At 35.9% G+C, this 20,860-nt stretch overlaps 2 protein-coding genes, 1 non-coding gene and 2 pseudogenes across 3 annotated transcripts; 1 reads left to right on the top strand and 4 right to left on the bottom strand.

Moving 5' to 3' along the window:
- Nucleotides 1-480: 480 nt before the first annotated feature.
- LOC130732643 (protein NRT1/ PTR FAMILY 5.2-like) lies at nt 481-4,400 on the bottom strand. The gene is made up of 4 exons (XM_057584652.1): nt 4,125-4,400; nt 3,616-3,833; nt 2,337-2,905; nt 481-1,575 (listed from the first exon to the last, which is right to left on the bottom strand). Exons 1-4 carry the CDS (start codon nt 4,255-4,257, stop codon nt 669-671), a joined length of 1,827 nt encoding a protein of 608 aa, XP_057440635.1. The 5' UTR covers nt 4,258-4,400; the 3' UTR covers nt 481-668.
- A 1,507-nt stretch (nt 4,401-5,907) lies between these two features.
- On the bottom strand, nt 5,908-10,759 carry LOC130730502 (protein NRT1/ PTR FAMILY 5.2-like). The gene is made up of 7 exons (XM_057582528.1): nt 10,532-10,759; nt 9,447-9,560; nt 9,157-9,299; nt 8,750-8,967; nt 7,598-8,166; nt 6,253-7,306; nt 5,908-6,147 (listed from the first exon to the last, which is right to left on the bottom strand). The coding sequence occupies exons 2-6, from the start codon at nt 9,485-9,487 to the stop codon at nt 6,454-6,456; spliced, it is 1,824 nt and encodes a 607-aa protein (XP_057438511.1). The 5' UTR covers nt 9,488-9,560; nt 10,532-10,759; the 3' UTR covers nt 5,908-6,147; nt 6,253-6,453.
- Nucleotides 10,750-10,834, top strand: TRNAM-CAU (transfer RNA methionine (anticodon CAU)). Its single transcript is given in 2 exon segments — nt 10,750-10,787; nt 10,799-10,834. It is a non-coding gene; the product is annotated as a tRNA-Met (tRNA).
- Nucleotides 10,835-10,955: 121 nt separating this feature from the next.
- On the bottom strand, nt 10,956-15,084 carry LOC130730500 (MDIS1-interacting receptor like kinase 2-like; annotated as a pseudogene).
- A 1,934-nt stretch (nt 15,085-17,018) lies between these two features.
- Nucleotides 17,019-18,283, bottom strand: LOC130724888 (uncharacterized; annotated as a pseudogene).
- Nucleotides 18,284-20,860: the final 2,577 nt, after the last annotated feature.

The following is a 20,860-nucleotide window of genomic DNA, read 5'->3' as shown; positions in this document are numbered from 1 at the left end:
TTGGAACCCTTTTTAAAACTTGAACTTGTTCCTAGATCTGAAATGCTCGATAAGGTACGAATTTAATAAAAATCAAGTTGCAAAAGGACGAGCCATGGTAGATTCCAAAGAAAAAATAAAATATTAATTTCAAATCTCACCAATGAGTTATAGATACTTTTCATTCAGTAAAAAAATAAGTTTTCAATATTAAAACTACACATTTATTAAATCTTCTGTACTGTTAGAAGGTTCTAACAATCATTCATGAGATAAAGCAATAGAACTAGAGTTTGCCATAACAAAACAATGAAATAAAGAAAATATGCAAAACCATATTTTGAAGCTCGTAGATAAGGGGTGTTCGTAGAAGAGGTTAAGATGAGTTGTGTTTATTTTTTACCCGAACCTAAATATTAATCAATCTAATTTTTAAATCTGGACCCGTTCTTAAATCTGAAGAAATCCGATGAGATGCAGGTTTAATAGATTTGAGCCAGGGCGGGTTGATAAACTGAATTGAGTACTGGACACCCTACATGTTGCTTATTATATTTTAGAGAACACTTATTCAAAGATGATTAACCAAGAAAATAACCCTGCTTTAACAATATATAGTACAGATCCGAGGCTCATTATTTTCTGAAAAGCTATAATAGAAGAAATACACCCTAGCTAGGACTTGGCATCTATAGTTGTGGAGTGATTTGGCTTATCATTTTAGCATTGTGATCCTGAGAATGAGATGAAGCTGCAGGGACAGTACTCATCTCCAACCCTGGGTTGCTGTGCCTTACATCAACATTATACACAAACATCTTAGCAACAACCAAAAAGCAGAGGAAGTTCAACAAGCTCAGCACCGCCATGAATGCATAGTAATAATCCAAACGAGAAATGTTCAGATTATCCAAAACCCAACCCTTGTGACCATTTCTCTTGGTGATATCAGCAACAGTTGACAGCAGAAAAGTGCTGAGAAAACTCCCAAGACCCAAACTAGTTGTGAAATATGATGTTCCTAAACTCTTCATCCCTTCTGGTGCTTGATCATAGAAGATTTCCATCTTGGCAATTTCCACAAAGTTATCAGCAATCCCTGCCAATGCAAATTGAGGGAGGAGGATGAAAATTGTGAGAGGGATTGTGTCATGCTGGCCTAAGAGGTTGTTTTCTCTTGCAACTCTGAGTCTTCTTCTCTCTACGAAACAAGCAGTGACCATGATGATGATGTGCACTACAAGGCCAATTCCTAGCCTCTGCAGCATTGTGATTCCTCTCGGGTTGTTCGTGTAGCGCCGGATCAGGGGTACAAAGGCGCGGTCGTAGATTACGATGCTTATGAGCATGAAGATGGTGACAAATGCTGTGAGACATGCTGGGGGGATATCAAAATGGGGTCCTATGCTCAAGTCTAGTGTGGTGCCTTGTTTGACGAAGAGTGTTCCCCCTGTGACTAGCAATGTGCTTGGGAGGATTGTTGTGATCAAAATTGGGAGCATCTTTGTCATCTGCTTGGTTTCCTCTACTTGGGTCACTGGGCAGAGCATCCATGGAGATGTTTTGCCAGTTTTTATAGCTGCTTTGTCAAGGAAACTACAACCACACAAGAGGAGCTATTAAAAGAATTAGAGTTAGGATACTTAGAAACCAAAATAGTATATACTCTCCACATACACCAAATCTGCACCAAGTAGTTAAGGTTTTGGGATTATGTGGTGCGTTTGGTTAGACAACTTGAATATTTATTAATTATTATCATAACTCAAAAGTGTTGATAATATAAATAGTTAAATACTTATTTATAAGCTCATTTGAAAAAAAAAATTATTGAAATAAGTTTAAAATCTATGTAGTATAAACTATTATTCATAAGTTAATATGTATAATTTATGAAAATAGACTCAAAATAACTCATAGATAAATCATAAGCAATTTTCATATGTTCTCACTCAAACATTTACCTAAACATTTTACTATAAGATAAGCTCAATAAAACTGTTTCAAAAACGACTTTGCCGCTGTTTTGGGTTGGTTTTTTTTTTTTTGTTCTTTTTGGTGGGCAGCCTTGGTCGTGTGGGTTTTTGATACCGTGTTGAGGTTGTTTTGGTGTATATCTTTTCAGTTTCCTCATTATTATTATATATATTTTCTCCTTTCGAAAAAAAAAACGACTTTATTCTACAAAAAGAGGTTAGATGCAAATTGTGATTCATGACAAAGGGGACTACAATGGTTTATAACCTTGTGTGTTATAGATACAATAACCTTCCGGTTTTTGGGCCACACACCACACTCACATCTAGGAAAGCAATCAGTGAAATTTGAAGGGTTAAAAAGAGATTAAACTTAATTACCTCAATGAAGAGGTGTGGTCAATTCTGTTTCTCCCACTACTTGCATACTCTTCCATGCTCAGCTCATGCAGCTCTTTTGTATTATCAGGGACTTGTGCATTCCACTTTCTCCCTGCAGCCACAAAGACCTGAGCCATCCTTGTTAAAGGGCTGCCTGAGGGCAATTTGTGCCTATAATATGGAGTTCCTACCAGAAACATGAACACTGAAATAGCAAGCCCAGCCGTTGGTAGGCCATACCCAACAGCCCAGCCCACATTGTCTTGTATGTAAATCAAGAAAGTGTTGGAGAAAAGGGTACCAAGGAAAATACTAAAAAACCACCAATTGAAGAAGGAAAGCTTGTGGTGTCTTTCTTTGGGTTCAAAGTCATCAAATTGGTCTGCTCCCATGGTGGAAATGTTGGCCTTGGTTCCCCCTGTGCCTACTGCAATGATGTACAAGGCAAGAAAGAAAATACCCTCTTGCAATGGTGATGCCTTGGGGCAATTCTTATCTAGAACACCTTGAGCACATGGTGGTGGCCTCAGTGCTTGTAGTGAGACTGCTAGAGTCAACAGACACATTCCCTGTATATAAAATCTTTATTTAGTAAACCCTGAATCTATTAAACAACGATAAAGATTGATGGACATATGAAATTGTGCAACATCCTTCAGACATACTGATTAGCGAGGTTATTAACCGTCACAAACTCTTGTGGCAGCAAAAAACCATTGCTAATTAGTATGTCTAAAAGATGTTTGACACAAATGATATGTAATATCAACACTTATTAAACAATACTTTATAGAAATTCACAATGTTCTTTTCAATGTGGCTATCAAGTCCATTCAATGTATATCATGTTTGGGTCAACTTGCCTTTAATCATAACCAATTATGAAACTCAGAAGCTACTTAAATACAGAAATTTCTCCAAAGATTGCTGTAGAAGCAATTTTGAAAGATTTCCTAACATGTAAGATGCAAGATGTCACTTGAATTGGGTCCCTATAGTCAACAATCTCATACATTCACGCATTCACATAATTTAGATCATAAATTTAAGATTGATCGGCCATATTTTTCACCAAAATCAGACGATAGAGATATCTTACAATTTAAGTCGTCCGATCTTTGATCGTACGACTCAAATTCGTTGACCGCTTGTATTTGGAGACTATCCCACAATCCAAATTCCACTTTTATAGCTTCTAGTTAGAAATGATTATGAGGCTTTTAGTCGTAGAAACAAACACATTCAAAAGGTGAAAAACTGAAAATAAATGATGCCATACCGAAAGATAAATGAATGATGCAATTACAAAGGTCCAATATCTGCCAAGGTAGGCATCTCCTATGAAAGCTCCTGCAACAGGGAGCATCCACACTGCACCAGACCAGTTGCTAACGTTGTTTGCAGATTTGACCGTACCCTGATGGAGCTTCTTTGTTAGATACACCACCAAGTTTGATGCTATCCCATAGTAAGCCATCCTTTCAAACACTTCATACCCTACAAAATTACACACATGCATATCCCACACATTCAATCATTAAGTTATCATAATTCATCTTAGGCATAAAAAAGAATAAGCTGAAACTAAATTGGCTTCAGAATGCCTTAAAGGCCACAAAAGGCTCCTAGAATGTTTAGATCAACTTCTCTTTTTAAAAAACCAATTCTGAAACTCAGAAGTTACTCGTATTATATTTTGGTCAGATTTTCTTTCATCGGAATCATGAAACATAGAAGTTGTCCACATAAACTTCTTCTCATAATTAATCGTACAAGGACTTCACATACCCACTATGAAGGAACAAGCTTTCCATCTTCCAGTTTTTGACCTCAAAACGGGTCTACCTTTGAGATCCACGGTGCCATCTTGAGTGTAATCTTCTTGCTCAGTTGCAGAGCCTTTTTCTTCTACCACTTTCATGATTTTGCTCCTCTAAGTTTCAAGCTTTTCTCATGAGCTTTTGACACAAGTTATAAATTAAATAAGGGAATCTGATTTCAGAAGCTGAGGTCTCCCAACCTAAAATCTAGCATTGTCCATTTGCATGAGCTAACTAACTATATAAGAAACGTTAAGGCCAAAGGTACCCCCTCTTACTTTTATCTTTGTATTTCGTCGTTATTTCATCACATTTTTTGGGGTTTGTTTCGGTATACCACATCCGGCGGTCATAAGACTAATTTTCCTAAGACGGTGAGATCAGTGATAATCTTTTCCCAACAAATTCTTCTCCATACGCACCGCTTAAGCCAATAGGTCGGAATTGAATCTTAAACTAGATGCTTAAAGATCCAGCTGTACTAGACATTGTTGGTCATTTTTTCTCCTCTTTCTTTCTGTATGTTATCGACCGATTTATTCGGTCATTGAAGTTGACATGAGATTGATATGTCACTAAAAGTCATGAGCTTATACTAACTGAGAAAAATTAATTATGTTGATGATTGAAGTGTGTTTCCTTCAATGTGGAATTAATTTACATATGCTTTAATCCCTTTCTGGTTACTTGTCACTACTTGTTAATGTAAGAGGAAAAAGGTTGTAATTGCCGAAAGCAATCTTTTCATAGAAGAGTACATTGCAGATACAGACATAAGGTCTCAAACAATGACATTACATTATAGTTACAATTACTAGTAATTAAATAAAACAGCATCATCTAAAAGGGTTTATACCTTGTACATACGGCATAGAAGTGCTGTCTTTCGTCGGTCCCTTTTCTTATTTCCCATGTGGTCTTGCATAGAGAGACGGACGTTATTTCATGTAGCTTGGTTTTGATATTATCAACCATATCTTGTTGTTGTTACTAGCTTGTTGGTATATATCCTTGTATGTGATGTATTGTCACTTTGTTAGTGACATCTTGATAATAGTTCTTAATAATCCTAAACTGATCGATCATTCAGTAATTCTAAGATGAAATGAATAAAACATTTGAAATGGTAGACCTTAACGCAATGCTTAAATACTTTACTGTTGAGAATTAAGTAAAAGACTAGGCAATGATCATGATGCTAAGAAAACTTCTGAAGGTTTACTAAAATTTGATTAGGCCCTAAATCACTCAAGCGAGTGTTGATCGAGTAGGGAGACGGTGAATATCTAGTTGATGCGAATCTTTTTTGGGAGAATACGAACTTTATTGTCGTAGCGTTGTGTCGGTGTGGCTACCTGCCAAGAGACTCCAACGCCCAAGTTAGAACGGTGGAGAAGCAAATAGGGGATGATAGAACATAGAGTGCGCACCTTTAGTTATGTTAGATCTGCCTTTTATAGAGTTGAGTTTTGAGGGCACCTACGTTTGGAGCATCATGATGGGTACTAAATGTGGATCTTCTAGCACGCTGCTTAATAAAATGGGTGAGGGCACGTTACATACTGTAGCGAGGGCTTTGAGCGCCACGCTTGCTCCTTGATAAGAGACTTTGGATGAGACATAGTGGATATAATGCGTGCGATCGGTTCGCAGCCGACTCATGGTGCAGGTATTCTAGGCTGTGTTTGTTTTTAAGTTGGAAACGTTCTTAATGTACATCTACATGCCCAAGGCATTAAAAGCCAATTGAATCAAATAGATAGCGACAAGCACCATGCGTTCTCAATTAGGGTGAGTAATTTGGATATTAGTATTTCAAACCCTAGTTGATTCAATGTTTGAATCACATCACAGCTTCATTGTTGTAGGACAAGAAGCACATAGTCTATGCTCTGGCTCTTCAGCATCAATTTTATGTGAAACTTTATCTCAGGCTACAATGCTACTTTTGTTAAATCACAACCACAATCTATAATATCACCATCATGACTCTGCAAAAAAGGAACACAATTGTAAGCACACACATCAATTATGGTATAAAACTGAACGAGTAACAAGGTGGTGAAGACAAAAAGGCTAAAGATTTTTTCACACACCTTAATTGTCTTATTGATCCCATAAATATATATAGATAGGGTCTACATAAGCAAAGAAAATGAATCATCACAGCTGGACAAATCTGAAGATTTCTTTACATTCTCAATAGGCTTATATCAAGAGCACAAAAGCTGTTTGATTGTTTTCCCAAGGACTTGGCATCTGGTTGTGGAGGTACCTTGGCTTATTCTAGTCTTGTTCTAAGCTGAAGCAGTGTTCATTTCCAACTCCAAGTCCATTTTGGTTTGTGTTACATCATAATTATAGACAAAGAACTTGGCAACAATAACAAAGCAAAGGAAGTTGATAGTGCTCAGCATGGCCAAGAATGCATAATAGTAATCTATATGGGAGACGTTTAGATTATCCAAAATCCAACCCTTATGGCCATGTTTGCGGGTGAGATCAGCCACAGTTGATAAAAGAAAAGTACTGAAAAAACTCCCAATGCTCTGGGTGGTTGTGAAATATGATGTTCCAAGACTTTTCATGGCTTCTGGTGCTTGATCATAGAAGAATTCTAGCTTAGCAACATCCACAAAGGTATCAGCAATCCCTGTCAGACCAAACTGAGGGAGGAGAATGAAAATTGTAAGAGGAATTGTGTCATGCTGGCCTAAGAGGTTTTTTTCTCTTGCAACACCGAGTCTCTTCCTCTCAACCAGGCATGCAGTGGTCATTATAATGATGTGCAGAACAAGGCCAATCCCAAGTCTCTGCAGCATTGTGATCCCTCTGGGGTTCTTTGTGTAGCGCCGGATCGCAGGAACAAAAACACGGTCATAGATAACAACGCTTATCAGCATGAAGATGTTTATAAATGCTGTAAGACATGCAGGAGGTATTTCAAAATGAGGTCCCATGCTCCGGTCTAGAGTAGTGCCTTGCCTAATGAAGAGTGTGGTGGTTTGAGCTATGATGGTGCTTGGGATACATGTAGTTATTAGAATTGGAATCATTTTCATCATTTGCTTGGTTTCCTCAACTTGGGTCACAGTACAAAGCATCCATGGTGAAGTTTGACCAGTCTTTGTTGCTGCCTTGTCAAGGAATCTGTGAGCATTTGTCAAGATTATAACATTTTTGTATTGTTTGTTCCATATATAAGTTTCTTTGTCATTCAAAAACACAAAACCAGTGAAATTTGGATCAGGATCTTCTCATGTGAAAATTTCACATGACAGTGCCATGTTAAAATTGTGTCTATATCTCTCTTCATACCTATTAAACAGCTGGGGTCTTCTAAATATTTATGAAGAGAGACAGACAAAGTTTCACATGACACTGTGACATGAGACGATTCTAATCGGTGAAATTTGAGGTGGTAAAAAGTAGACTACTAACTTCATTGAAGAGCTGTGATCAATTATGTTTCTGCCTTTACTTGCATACTCTTCTGTGCTCACTTCATGTAACTCTTTTGGATCATCTGGGACTTTTACCTTCCACTTGCTCATTGCAGCCACAATGACCTGAACCATCCTAGTTAAAGGGCTTCCTGAGGGTAATCTATGCCTATAAAGTGGAGTTCCTAACAGAAACACCAATATTGAAATGGCAAGTCCAATGGTTGGAATTCCATATCCAAGTGCAAAGCCCACATTGTCTTGTATGTAAACTAATGCAGTTTGGGCAGAAATGGTTCCAATTAAGATATAAAACACCCACCAATTGTAGAAAGAAAGCTTATGGTGTCTTTCTTTGGGCTCAAAGTCATCAAATTGGTCTGCTCCCATGGTGGAAATGTTGGGCTTGGTTCCCCCTGTGCCTGCTGCAATGATGTACAAGGCAAAGAAGAAAATACCCATTTGCAATGATGATGCTTGTTGGCAATCCTTGTCTGCTACCCCTGGAGGACATGGTGGTGGTCTTAGAGCTGGTAGTGATACTGCTAGTGTCAGCAAACACATTCCCTAAAACCAAAGTAGACAATAGCATGTCCTGTTTAGTTTTTATATACCTATTGAAATACAGATCAATCTTGATTTTTGAACACCACATTTTTTCTCTCTATCAGTTTCTTCCCATCAGATCACATCGTATATCATGGCATGGCCCGTTTGGTTACCTGTTTCATTTTTCGTCAAGTGTGTTTAGGCTACTGTTTTGTGAAGAAAAAATGTTTTGTTTTGTGTTATTTTTCCGTTTTCATACTTTCTGATTCGTAACAAAATGAGGTAAGTATTTGGTCTACATCATTATAGGAACATTATGTTTATTGTTTACCATTCATTCATCTTCCAAGAAAGATAAGACATTAACTAAAATTAGTAGAGTTGAACTTTTTGTTAAAATTAGGCATGTGAGGAAATTATTCTATACTTAATTTTAAAGTCAGAATAAATTCTGAAAACTAGCTTCTAGATTTCAGAATTGATTCAGAGAAAACATAAATTAATCCAAACATGCTAATTATTAATGTTGTTCATCCAATGTTGTTATGATCTCACTCTTTGATTTGGAGAGGTGAAATTAAATGAATCTCACAATTCATACCAGAAGGTAAATGCCAGATGCTGTTACAAAGGTCCAATATCTGCCAAGATAGGCGTCAGCTATATAAGCCCCTGCAGCTGGCATAATCCACACTGTGCCAACCCAGTTGGTAACATGGTTTGAAGATTTTACAGTACCCTCATGGAGCTTCTTTGTCAGGTACAGCACTAGGTTTGATGCTATCCCATAGTATGCCATCCTTTCAATCATTTCATAACCTATTATAAACACATGCATTTACCATATTTAGAAGTTACAATCAGTAAATGACCACTCATAGTGATTGCTATTGGTAATCCTCAAAACAGAAATGAAGGGATAAAAAAAAATTCATTAGTGGTATAACAATTGCTGAATTTTGAAGCAAGTTTCAGAATGGCCTTAAGGTTCCAGAAGGTTACAATTACCTACTATGAAGGAACAAGCTCTCCATGTTCCAGTCTTTGATCTTAAAACTGGTCTACCTTTTAGGTCCACTGTACCATCTTGAGTGTAATCTTCACTCTCCAATATTGCAGGGCTTTTTAATTCTCCCACCACTGCCATAATGCTGGATAATCATGTGAAGATTGTAACCTCTCATGTGAACATTTAAATAGTTTTATGATGTAAAGATTATAAGGTCATGCATTAATGCTCAAATTGAATGAAGTTAAAAGAAATCTAATGCAAAAAAGAAAAACATTTTGTTTTGTACCTTGTGTCATTTATTTGCACTTTGTCTGTCTCTCTTTTCATATTTTTGTGTTTGGTGACTTTTACCTTTAAACTATTGACTTGAAATTGACATTTCAGAAAAAGCCATCAGCTTCTGCGAAAATTTTCTGCTAATTAGAACGGCCAGAACTATATTAAAAGCCTATTTGCTTATTGTACCAAAATAAAATGCAGTTCAAAAAAAAACCAAGAGAAAATGCCCTATTTGTTTTAGATGTTAAGATAATTAACTATTAAAAAAGATTGATGTTGAAATAATCGTTAATAAAAACTACTTGATCCTCAAACCATAAAAGAAAATCTACTTGATCCGTTGACAAAAAAAAAGTCGTTAAAAACTGGTATTTTGCATTTGAAAATATATTGCAATTATTTAAAATGATTGGTTGTAAGAGTTTATTAAATTTACATGTCTGTAATTTTAAAAATTTCCTCTTGTAACAAAAAATAACATGTATGTAATTTTTTTTTACTTTGTGTAAATATTTTTCTTCACTAAAAAAGTGGAAAATTTTCCAGTTTTTATAAAATTAACTTTAATTTATTATCACCTAATAACTTATAAGAACTGATTTTATAAAAAGAACCTAAAGTATAGACTACTAATAAAATTTAGGCAGAAATATGTATTTTGTCCCTGCATCATTGAAAATTATTAGTTTTAGTCCCTTTTTGTGTTTTTTTCCTTTAATTCCTGTATTTTAAAAATATACATGTTTCGGTCTCTGAAACAAAACAAAACAAAAATTCAAGAGCTATGTTTTAAAATAATTTTACGGTGAAATATTTTCTTGCAATGAGCTAGGAGTGTGGCGATTAAAAAGTTTGTTTCTATTGTACAATGAGATGAGATAAGATAGAAACAAAGAAGACCGAGTCTACAATATTTTAGTTAGAAAAATTGTGTATTAGTATAAGAAAACAGTTTAATTAAGTTTTTTTTAATAGAGTTTAATTAAGTTAATATAGAAGAGACGAGTCTTCAACATATGCTTGTTTCAAGTGGTATATGTGTGATTTCCTTTAAGTAAGGTTTTGAGTTCAAGTCTTAGGAGCGGAAGATACCTCGCTGAAAGAGTTAGTTTGACTATAATGTGAATGTTTCAGACTCAAATAGACCTCCACATGAGGAAACCTGAAAAAAAAAAGGTGTACTAAATAGTAAATAAACACATTGCAGCAGCACTAAATTTGTTTGTGATCTACAGTGGTCCACTCTAGTGTTGCTGGCAATGCTAAATAGTATAATAAGAAATATTATATTTCGAAAACATTGTACCATTGGGGTGGTGGCGCAGTTGGCTAGCGCGTAGGTCTCATAGCTTCTGAGTAATCCTGAGGTCGAGAGTTCGAGCCTCTCTCACCCCATTATTTTTTATAATTCATTCATTCTTTTTTACACCACCTACCTCTCTTTATGATCAAGACTTTCTGAGTAGGGTTGAAAAATACCTGTACTATGTGTGGTTCTGAGAAATTTACAATCAGAGAAAAGAAAACTGAAAAGTTTGTCCATGTAAGACTGACTTGTTACATTTATGAACATTGAATATTTAAAGCGAAGCTGCAAAAGAAACTTCATCTCAACCCCACAATCTAGTTATCTACATGCGAAATTGTCAAGTAGATTCTGCAATGTGATCATGTTGAAAGGGACAGAGAGGGACCAAAAATCAGATGATAGAAGCTCTTGGGACACTTGACGCATTGTGGGTCGAGACAAAGGATCTTTAGCAACACATTTGAGGATCAGGGTTGCAACCATTACTAGTAGTTGGATGGCAGGGCCTTCTGGTGGTGTTGGCCTCTTATCTAAGAAATCTATGAAGTGCTGATCCAATTCCCTAGATTCTAAACATAGAAGGACCTCATGAGGGTACTTCCCTACCAGAATTTGTAATGCAACAACTCCAAAGCTGTAAACATCACATTTTTCTGTCACCTTCATTGTTAATGCAAGCTCTGCAAAATATTAATAATATAAGTTAAAGGGCATGAAGTACTAAGAGCAATATGAATATAAAATTTTAACAGGTGTTAAAGTTTGCTTAAGGCCTAGTGAGAGTAAGTGTGTGTTTGGATAAGTGTTGTCACAATTTGATTTTGAATAAAATTGAATTTCGTAAAATTGAGTTGAAAATGATTTTTAAAAGAATGATTTTTGTAAGGTAATATTCTGAAATTCAGCTGTGCAATCTCACAACTAACTATATTCAATGTTGAAGCTACTCTAGCTTATGTGCAGAATTTATTTTGGGACTGAATCCAATTACCAAGATGGCTCTCAAACATCTATATTATCATCAAAAAATGATTTTACAATGAGAATTGATTCTGAGGTTCCCGCTCATAATCTTGTTGTTTGAGGTCAAAAACTGAAATTAAAAAGAATAGGTAAATATAACTATAGTGCAAGTTTTGGACAAACCTGGTGCCATGTAGCCATATGATCCAACTGGGGTTGTCCAGTTTGCTCCAGCTTTTAGCAACCTTGCTGTCCCAAAGTCAGAGAGTTTAGGCTCATATTCAGAGTCTAATAGAACATTGTTTCCTGAAATGTCTCTGTGAACAATGCTTGGAGTGCAGTCATGGTGAATGTAAGACAATGCATTTGCCAACCCTTTTATCATGTTTAACCTTATGTCCCATGTCAATATCTTTGCCTCCTGTTCCTTCTGCAGCACCCTCTCTAAGGACCCTTTTTCCACATGTTCATATATGAAAAACATGGACCCATTCAAGTAACTGAAACCATATATTTTGATAACATTCCTATGGCGAATATTAGTCAATGCATGGATTTCAGATGTGAAATTCTTTGCCTGGTATCCAGGGAAGTCCTCCATTTCCTCATTTTGGTGAAGACGTTTCACCGCGAAGATGTCGCCTGTAGGAAGCACTGCCTTGTAAACACTTCCCTGTCCTCCTGTCCCTATTGAATGATTAAAGCAGCAACAGGAATGACTATAGCAATTATCAGCTTGTGATTATTGTCTTTGTTGCTCTTTTCTCCACCACACGGGCTCAGATTTGCATTGCCATTATCAGGACCTGAACACAGACCAGAATTACCCACCAGTGCTTCTTCTGAAGCATTATGGAAAGCTTCTAGGCTTGGGAGGGGACCTTCAAGTTTGTTGTAGGATATATCAATTGACTGAAGGCTGATAAGTCCATTGAGATCAGAAGGTATTCCCCCAGAAAGTTGGTTATGAGAAAGATTCAGAACCTCAAGGGATGTCAACTTTTCCAGTTGCGGAATTATCGCGCCACTTAGTGAGTTATGACTGAGATCTAAGAGAGGCTGCAAGTTAACCAGATTCCCAAGCTCATGTGGCATAGGCCCTTCTAAATTGTTCATACTCAGTTTCAAGAATATAAGGTTTCCACAGTTTCCAAGTGCATTTGGAATTGGCCCACTTAGATTATTTGCTGAAAAATCCAAATACTGCAACTCTGAAAGTTCTCCTATCCTTGTTGGCATATGACCTGAGAGATAGTTGTTGCTCAAATTTAGTTTGAGCATCTTGGAAGATGAGTTGAAAAGCTCTACTGGGATATTTCCTGTGAGATTGTTTTCAGATAGGTCAAGGTTTTGCAACCTCAACTTTCCAAGCTCTGGAGGAATATTACCATGTACCTTATTGGAAGATATGCTGAAACTTGAGAGAAATTTGCACTCTCCCCAGTTACTTGATAAAGAACCAGAGAGCTGATTATGTCCTAAATCAATGAAATTCAGATCAGGGTATGTACCAAATGCATTGGTAATGTCACCACTTAGAAGATTGTTTCCAAGCAGGACTCTAATGAGTCCAGTGCAGTTTCTCAGGCTTTCTGGGATTGGACCAAAGAAATTATTCAAATTGGCTGCCAAGTATATAAGATTCCCTCCCCTACATATTCCTGAGGGGAGATTTCCAGAGAAACTATTGTTGGCAAAGCTCACATTTGTTAGAAAGTTTGGCCCAAAATCTTCAGGAATACTTCCTGAGAAATTGTTCCAATGAAGATGCAGGATTTTGATGTTTTCCAAATGAGTTATTGATGAAGGCAAAGGTCCTGAAAGATGGTTTTCACTTAATTTCAGCTCTTCTAAGTTTTCCAAATCACCTATTTCAGGAGGAAGGGCTCCGCTTAGTTGGTTTGAGTCCAGGGCTAATGTGATGAGCTTCTTTAACTGTCCAATGGTTGATGGGATGGAACCATTGAAGTGGTTGTTGGAAAGTTGAAGATCATTGATGCTTGATAAGTTTCCAATCTCCTTAGGTATTGGTCCAGAAAACTGATTTTCATAAAGGTATAGATGAGTTAGATTATGAAATGAACCAATCTGAGGGGGAAGTTTTCCTGTCATGTCATTGACCTGGAGTTGCAATGATATGAGTTCAGGCCAACTTGAAAGAAGAGATGGATAAAGCTCTCCAGATAACTGGTTAGAAGAGAGTCCCAACTCTCTCATCCTTGTTAATGAAGCCATAGAAAGAGGCAAGGAACCTGTCAAGCTATTTCCTGCCATGTCAACAAAATAAAGGTTGGTGCAGAAACCTATCCCAGCTGGGATGCTGGAGTTTAGGCCTGACAATCGAAGCTGCAATCTCTGAAGCATAGTGAGGTTTCCAATTGATGATGGTATTGGACCTTGGAAGTCATTTTGGTGCAACTCAAGTACCTCAAGGTGTGACAAATGACCAATCTCATCTGGTATAGTACCATTCAGATTGTTTATTCCAAGTTTTAGCTGTTTGAGGTTTGAAAGATTCTTGATTTCTTCAGGAATTGGCCCCTCAAAACTGTTTTCTGTAAGGTCTAAGATTGTCAGGTTCTTAAGATTGGTCAGCAAATGTATAGGAATCTTCCCAGTGATGGTGTTGAGTGATAGATCAAGAGAAACCAGCTTTGGACATTTAGAAACAAAAGGGGGAACATCTGTGAGAGAGTTGTAGGAAAGATTCAATTCTGTCATGGATTTCATGCCCTTGAATTGATCTGGGTCAGGATTCTCCAAATAATTTGCCCCTAAATCAAGAAGCCAAAGGTTCTGCAGATTGCTAAGTTGACTTGGTATTTGTTTCAAGAGTGAATTGTTTGAAAATATAAGAACTTGCAGCTCTAAAAGGTTTCCTATTTGTGGTGGGATTGGATTGGTTAAATTGTTGCTACCCAAATCAAGTGTTTTCAGCTTTGTTGCATTTCCAATTCCACTTGGTATCTCTCCAACCAGGTTATTCATACTGACATTGAAATTACTGAGATTTGGAAAGGCAGAGAAGTCAAACCTGTTGAGTGTTCCATCAAGGCCTGCATTTGGAAGCTTTATCTCAACAACAGTGCCTGCTTTATCACATGATATGCTTGTCCATTTGCATGGACTAGTGTTGTTGCCTGCAAGTTTCCATGAAGAAGGTAAGGGAGAGTTCAAACTGTTCATCCATGTAATCAGAGATTCTGCTTCTTTCTGAGCTGAAATAGCTACAAGCATACAGCCCAAAACTAGAGAGAAAATTGCAATCTGAGAAGTTATTTTCATGTTGGCAAATCTGGTAGTTCAATTGAATTGAAAAGGTTTATACATTGAAATTTGTAGAAAGAGGTATTTATAGGATGTTTCTATAGAAGTTTGGATTTGTTTAATCTTAGGATCTTATCTTCTGTTATTAATGATTCCACCTTTCCTTGGTTTACTTCTATTCCTAGTTGAATAATAGTAATATGTTAAATTGTCAATATCATGTTTTGGTTTCATACTAGTACATATTTTCAGAGGCGTTGAACCAAGAATGAGTCCAGGAAGAACAAACAATTATTATATTAATTGTTGTGAATATATTTGGAAGCATCCTTGTAAGTGCAGCAAACAGTGCCATTTATGATAGAGAGCAACATGCGAAATGTGAACACATAAATAAGGCCAACCAAAGAAATGAACTCCTAGTCTCCTATCCAGCTTACGATTCTTTAAACTAGACTTTTTTTTGAAATTGACTTTAAACTAGACTTTTTTTTTTGAAACCTTTAAACTAGACTTAATTTCGCACAATGTGCGAATTAATTAATGATTGAAAACTAGATTTTTCACCCCGTGCGTTGGGAGCATATATCAATCAATTCATACTTTATAAACAAATAAATAAGCATAAATCAGTGCAATAATATGACGACGGCTTTTAAAAAGACATAAATTTACACCAATTGACCAAAATATTTAAACGGTTGTCATGAATAGAAGAGCATACACCTCACCTGTATAAATTAAATCATGCACTGATATTCTATTGAATAAACCATCAAATAAGAACAACTCCATTATGAAAAGAATTTGAGGTTCTACACAGTTTCGCAATGAATGATATAAAAATTTGATAATAAATCAGCAAAATGATGTCTAGTTGATCCAAGCTATTCCTCAAGGAAAACTCCTCTATTTTTTCTTGGACATGGGCATTGTAAATGGAAAGGAACTAATTACTCCAGCTTACAATTAAAAATCAAAGACATAAATCCCATTATATATTGTATAATAACATGAAATTCGATTTAAAAAAAAGCATTTAACTTACTGAAGACGAAGATAGATAGACGTATTCAATCTACTACAGCAATTTAACAATAAAGTTTAAACCTGCAACTATAAATATTAAAATAATGATAAATTAGTTGCCTTCTATATTTAATATCAAAAATAGGATAAAGAGGAGGAAAAAACTGACTTACCAATCAAATGTTATTGAAGACCTCTTCATATACAACGTTCCGTGTACAGTTTGAAATTACGTTTGAATGGCAGTTTATAGGTCCAACAGTAAAATTCATTTTACCCTTCCATGTTAAAATTATCATCAATATTATCTGGGGGATTATCAATCTTATAAACAATAATTATCAACTTAGAGTATCAATTCATTATGGGGGAGTTTCAATCTAACAAACTATATAAAATTGCAATTTATTTTTGGAGATCATGAACCGATAAAGAGTTGAACAATAGATAAGATCAAAAGGGAAAAATATAACGAAAAAACTGTTATGGTCATAGTAAGCAACAAAACTTAGATATTAAAAAAAAAAAAGGCGTCTAGAAGGTATTTAATTAAAAAAATAGAATTTAAAAAGATATAGATATAAAATTTCAGTTAAGTTCATCATTCTATTTTTTTTAGTTAAACATGCGTATCCTGTTCAATGGATAAGGGTTATGAATAACAATTTTTTGCAAAAAACAATTAATAATAATACAAACAGGGGAAAATGGAATTTGAGACTCAAAATAACTTCTTTCATTCAATTCATTTTCGTTCGGACCAAAAGACAACAAAACAGAGACCTGAATAAACTAATCTGCCATCCCAAAACATACTAATAATAGGCAGATTGAACATTAAGATTGAAATGAAACTGAAAAAACGGAAAACATCACACTGACGAACTAACTATCATCCAGGACTACAAAACAACACACTTAACAGCTTGAAAAGACAACCACAATAACAAAACATCAAAACAGCCAACACAACAAAAAACAGTCTTCAGATCTTCTCCTTTTTCATAGCTTTCAGGGGTTTCTTGCCAGCAACTGAGACTCCAACAACTTCGGCATCAGGGGGGATGGACGCTTGGAAGGAGGGGAAATCTGACTTTCAACAGATACATCCACTTCAGGCTCTTTAGCAGTTTCAGCAACTTGGATAGCTTCAGCAGATTCAACACCAACACTCTTCATCTACAATAAAAAGAGACATGATAACGATGTCATTATTTTCCTGTATATAAAGCCAGGAAAAAATTAAATAGAAAACAGAAATATCTTTTATAAACCTTTTCCTTAGACTTCAAATATGTTTTAGTAGATTTCTAAGTTGAACTAATGCAAGCAAGAGGAACAGCAGTAGCTCGAGGAGATTGCTCGCCACTGGAACCATCAGAATCAGCAGACTTATTGATGTCCAATTCACCAGCAGGTTCAATCTCTTTTAGGGTCATATCAAGTTTTGCAGACTTATCTCCAACAATCTAAAATAGAATACAAAATTCACAAAAGAGAACTTAATAATAAACATAAATTTAAGAAGCATATTTATAACTTGTAAAAAATTTACTTTAACTTTTGGAGTTGGATCAGAAGGGACAGGAGAGATTCGCTGAGTATCCGAACTCAAGTCAACAGCAGGAGAATTAGATGTCTCCACAGCATTTGAATTTCCAGCATTAACAAACTCGGCATTAAGATCCTAAATTTATTTCAAAAATTAAATTAACAATCATTGAAACAATTACATCAAAACTGAAGTTGTATTCAAAGTAAAGTTTACCTTCATTATACTTGAAGATGAAGATTCACCCTTCAACACTGAAGTAGGGGTCCCCATAATCAACAATGGAGCAGAACCATCAATAGATTGCAGGGATGCCTGAAACTGACACATAACCTCTGAGTCAGAGCAGATTTTCTTAACTCAGTACGATGGTTCAAATATCGAGTTTGAGCTGTTATTGACTTCAATTTTGAATAGAAATGTTTGATCAATGAGTTCCAAAACATCAGCAGGAACTTCAAAATCAGCAAGATCCTAAAAAATGAAAGAATTAATAAACATCAACCCCATAACGAATTCATATAAATAAAAGAGTTAATAGTACATTACTTACCTTGGTTGGATCTTTGACCAAAGCAGCACATGGTTTACTAAGAAGGACATATGCCTCTTGATCAAAGATAACAAAGGTTGTGGATTATGTGGTATCAACAACTCTGATTTGCAGCTTATATATGGGGATTGGTAAAACCATATTGCGAACACAGTTCTCACAGAAAAACATTCCGTCTGCGGAATACACCTTCTTGTTACACTTGCACGCGGGATACCACCAAGGACCTTCAGGAATGAACTTAACTGTAGCCAAGCCATCACATGTAGACTTCTGAAGAATAGAAAAATTTAGGAAAATTAATGTCAGCATAGTCAGAATTAATAAAAATATTACAATTAACTTTAATATAAGAAAAAATACCTCTGTTAAAACATTTATCTGCTCAATTGTCTTCCCTTCAGTAAGGTTCAAGAAATCTTTAGTAATAGGAACTTTGCAAGAATCTTGTAGCTGACTCAAGACTTGGGATGCAGGGTCAGTCAGTGCAAAAAATCTGCAAGGAAAAAGTCAGCATTTCAGTTACTATACTGGACAACAAATGAGAACCAATGCTTTCAACAATAAATAACCTTTCACGAAGTGGAGCTGCCTCTTCAACATCAGGATTAACAGGATCTTTGTAGCTCCATACACATTTTGAATGCTTGGTATCCCTGACATGCAAAACACATGTTAAGACAATATATAAATTTAGTACATACTACATAATGAGAAAATACTGCATGTGACAACCTCTGAATGGTTTCATCTTTGCAAATTGCACAATAACAACTGCATGAATTAGATGTACCTTGGCATCCATGAAAACTAATTCCATTGAGAACGACAACTTTGATCCACCGAAGCATGGACTGACCCACATTCGGTTCACTTTCAACACAATAGTCCAAGTATCCTTTGAAGGGTTAACAGATGAAACATCATCAACCTTGATAGCCATTGAGAAAGAACGCAAAAATAGAAGTAAAGCGATATGAGGAAATAAGAGGCGGAGGATGATGGATTCAACAGCAGAGATGGTCCTTAAATAGGGGAATTAGAGAGAGGATGGTAGAACCCCAAATTCGAATTAGGGTTTAATGAAATGAATTAAGGATTTAGAGTTCCGAAAACAAACCTCGGGTAAGGTTGAGGGGCGGCTGGAATCAAATAAATGGCCACCTTGGGTAAACATCCACATGATTTGGATCTCCATACTTGGGGAGAAGCATCACGCGTGCTTGATTAGGTCAGGGAAAAATTGAATTGGGGAAAGAGATGATGGAAATAGAGCTGCGTTTATTGTCTGATGGGAGTTTTAGCGTTGGAGAGGGAGAGAGTGCAGAATGGGGGAGTTCTCCAACAATTGATCACGTGAAAAAATCAAAAAATAAAGAATACAGAAAGGAAAGGATAGGAAAGAAGGAGTAAATCACTTCTTTTTTATTTATTTTTTTAATTTTAAAAAGTATTTGTTTATCTAAAATTCAATAACTAAATTTTAAAAAGTATTAAGTGTATGATATTTGGAAAGATTGATGAAATTTATTAATTAAAAAAATATCCTAAATTTATTTAAACCCATAATTTCTAAAAGTATAAAAGGATCCAAATAGTTAAAAAAAATCTAAATATATTATTATAGTAAAGTTTGATATTTTTTTTTGGTTACAACGGAAAATAGTAAAGTTTGATATATATATATATATATATATATATATATATATATATATATAAAATGTAATTCTGTTTATTATCATAAATTCATTAGAATTATAATTAAGGTACAGATTTATACCAAGAAAAAAAGGTACATACAAAAATTGATTGATAAAAAAAATGCCATGAAAGGCTTCATCGTGAATGGGGGAGTAATTTTAATTTTTATGTTTTTTGGAAACAAACAAAATAGTGGGAGAGAGAATGAGTTTTTTTTTTTTTTGAACTTGAGAATGAGTTCTTAATAATGAAGGAAGATAGTGGGAGAGAGAATGGTGAGTGGAGCTTGATAAAAAAACAGAAAAAAGAAGGAAATGCCACGTGTACAGTAAAAAGAAGAGAAGAGCTTGTAGAATGCCATGTGGAATTCCACTAAGTCTAAGATTGCATGAGAGAGCATAATGTTTGTGGTTGCGACACATCAGCATTTGGTCCTTTGAACCTTTGCTCTTTTAATAGTATTATTGATAGGACAGGGTAAGGGTATGTTTGATTAATGTTTTGTAAAATAGGTTTTTTTTTTCATCTATGTGTTTTGATGCAGATCCCTGTTGGATGAATTCACCGTCTTCTGAAATCGAGCGCCACCGCCAGCGGAAGAGTTTCGGTCATGGCTGCGGTGTACGTTGTTGCTATCCTTGAATATTTGGCCGCAGAGGTTTTGGAGCTCGCTGGTAAGGAGAGCAAGAATCTGAAGGTGAAGAGAATTACCCCTAGACATTTGCAGCTAGCGATTCGCGGAGATGGAGAACTCAATATGCTCATCAAAGGGACGATTGTCGGTGACGGTGTTGTTCCTCATATCCATAAGGCTTTAAGAAATGATGGTTTGTGAATTCAGTTCAATTAACCTTGCAGATGAGTTATTCTTAAAGCCTTATGGATTGAGGAACAACACCGCCACTGACAATCGTCCCTTTGATGAGCATATTGAGTTCTCCATCTTCGCGAATCGCTAGCTGCAAATGCCTAGGGGTAATTCTCTTCACCTTCAGATTCTTGCTCTCCTTAATTACCAGCCAGCTCCAAAACCTCCACGGTAAAATA

This window comes from Lotus japonicus, chromosome 1 (genome assembly GCF_012489685.1).
Source record: "Lotus japonicus ecotype B-129 chromosome 1, LjGifu_v1.2".
Taxonomy (NCBI): Eukaryota; Viridiplantae; Streptophyta; class Magnoliopsida; order Fabales; family Fabaceae; genus Lotus; species Lotus japonicus.
Note: the sequence above shows the minus strand (reverse complement) of the source record. Positions and strands in the feature narration are given on the sequence as shown.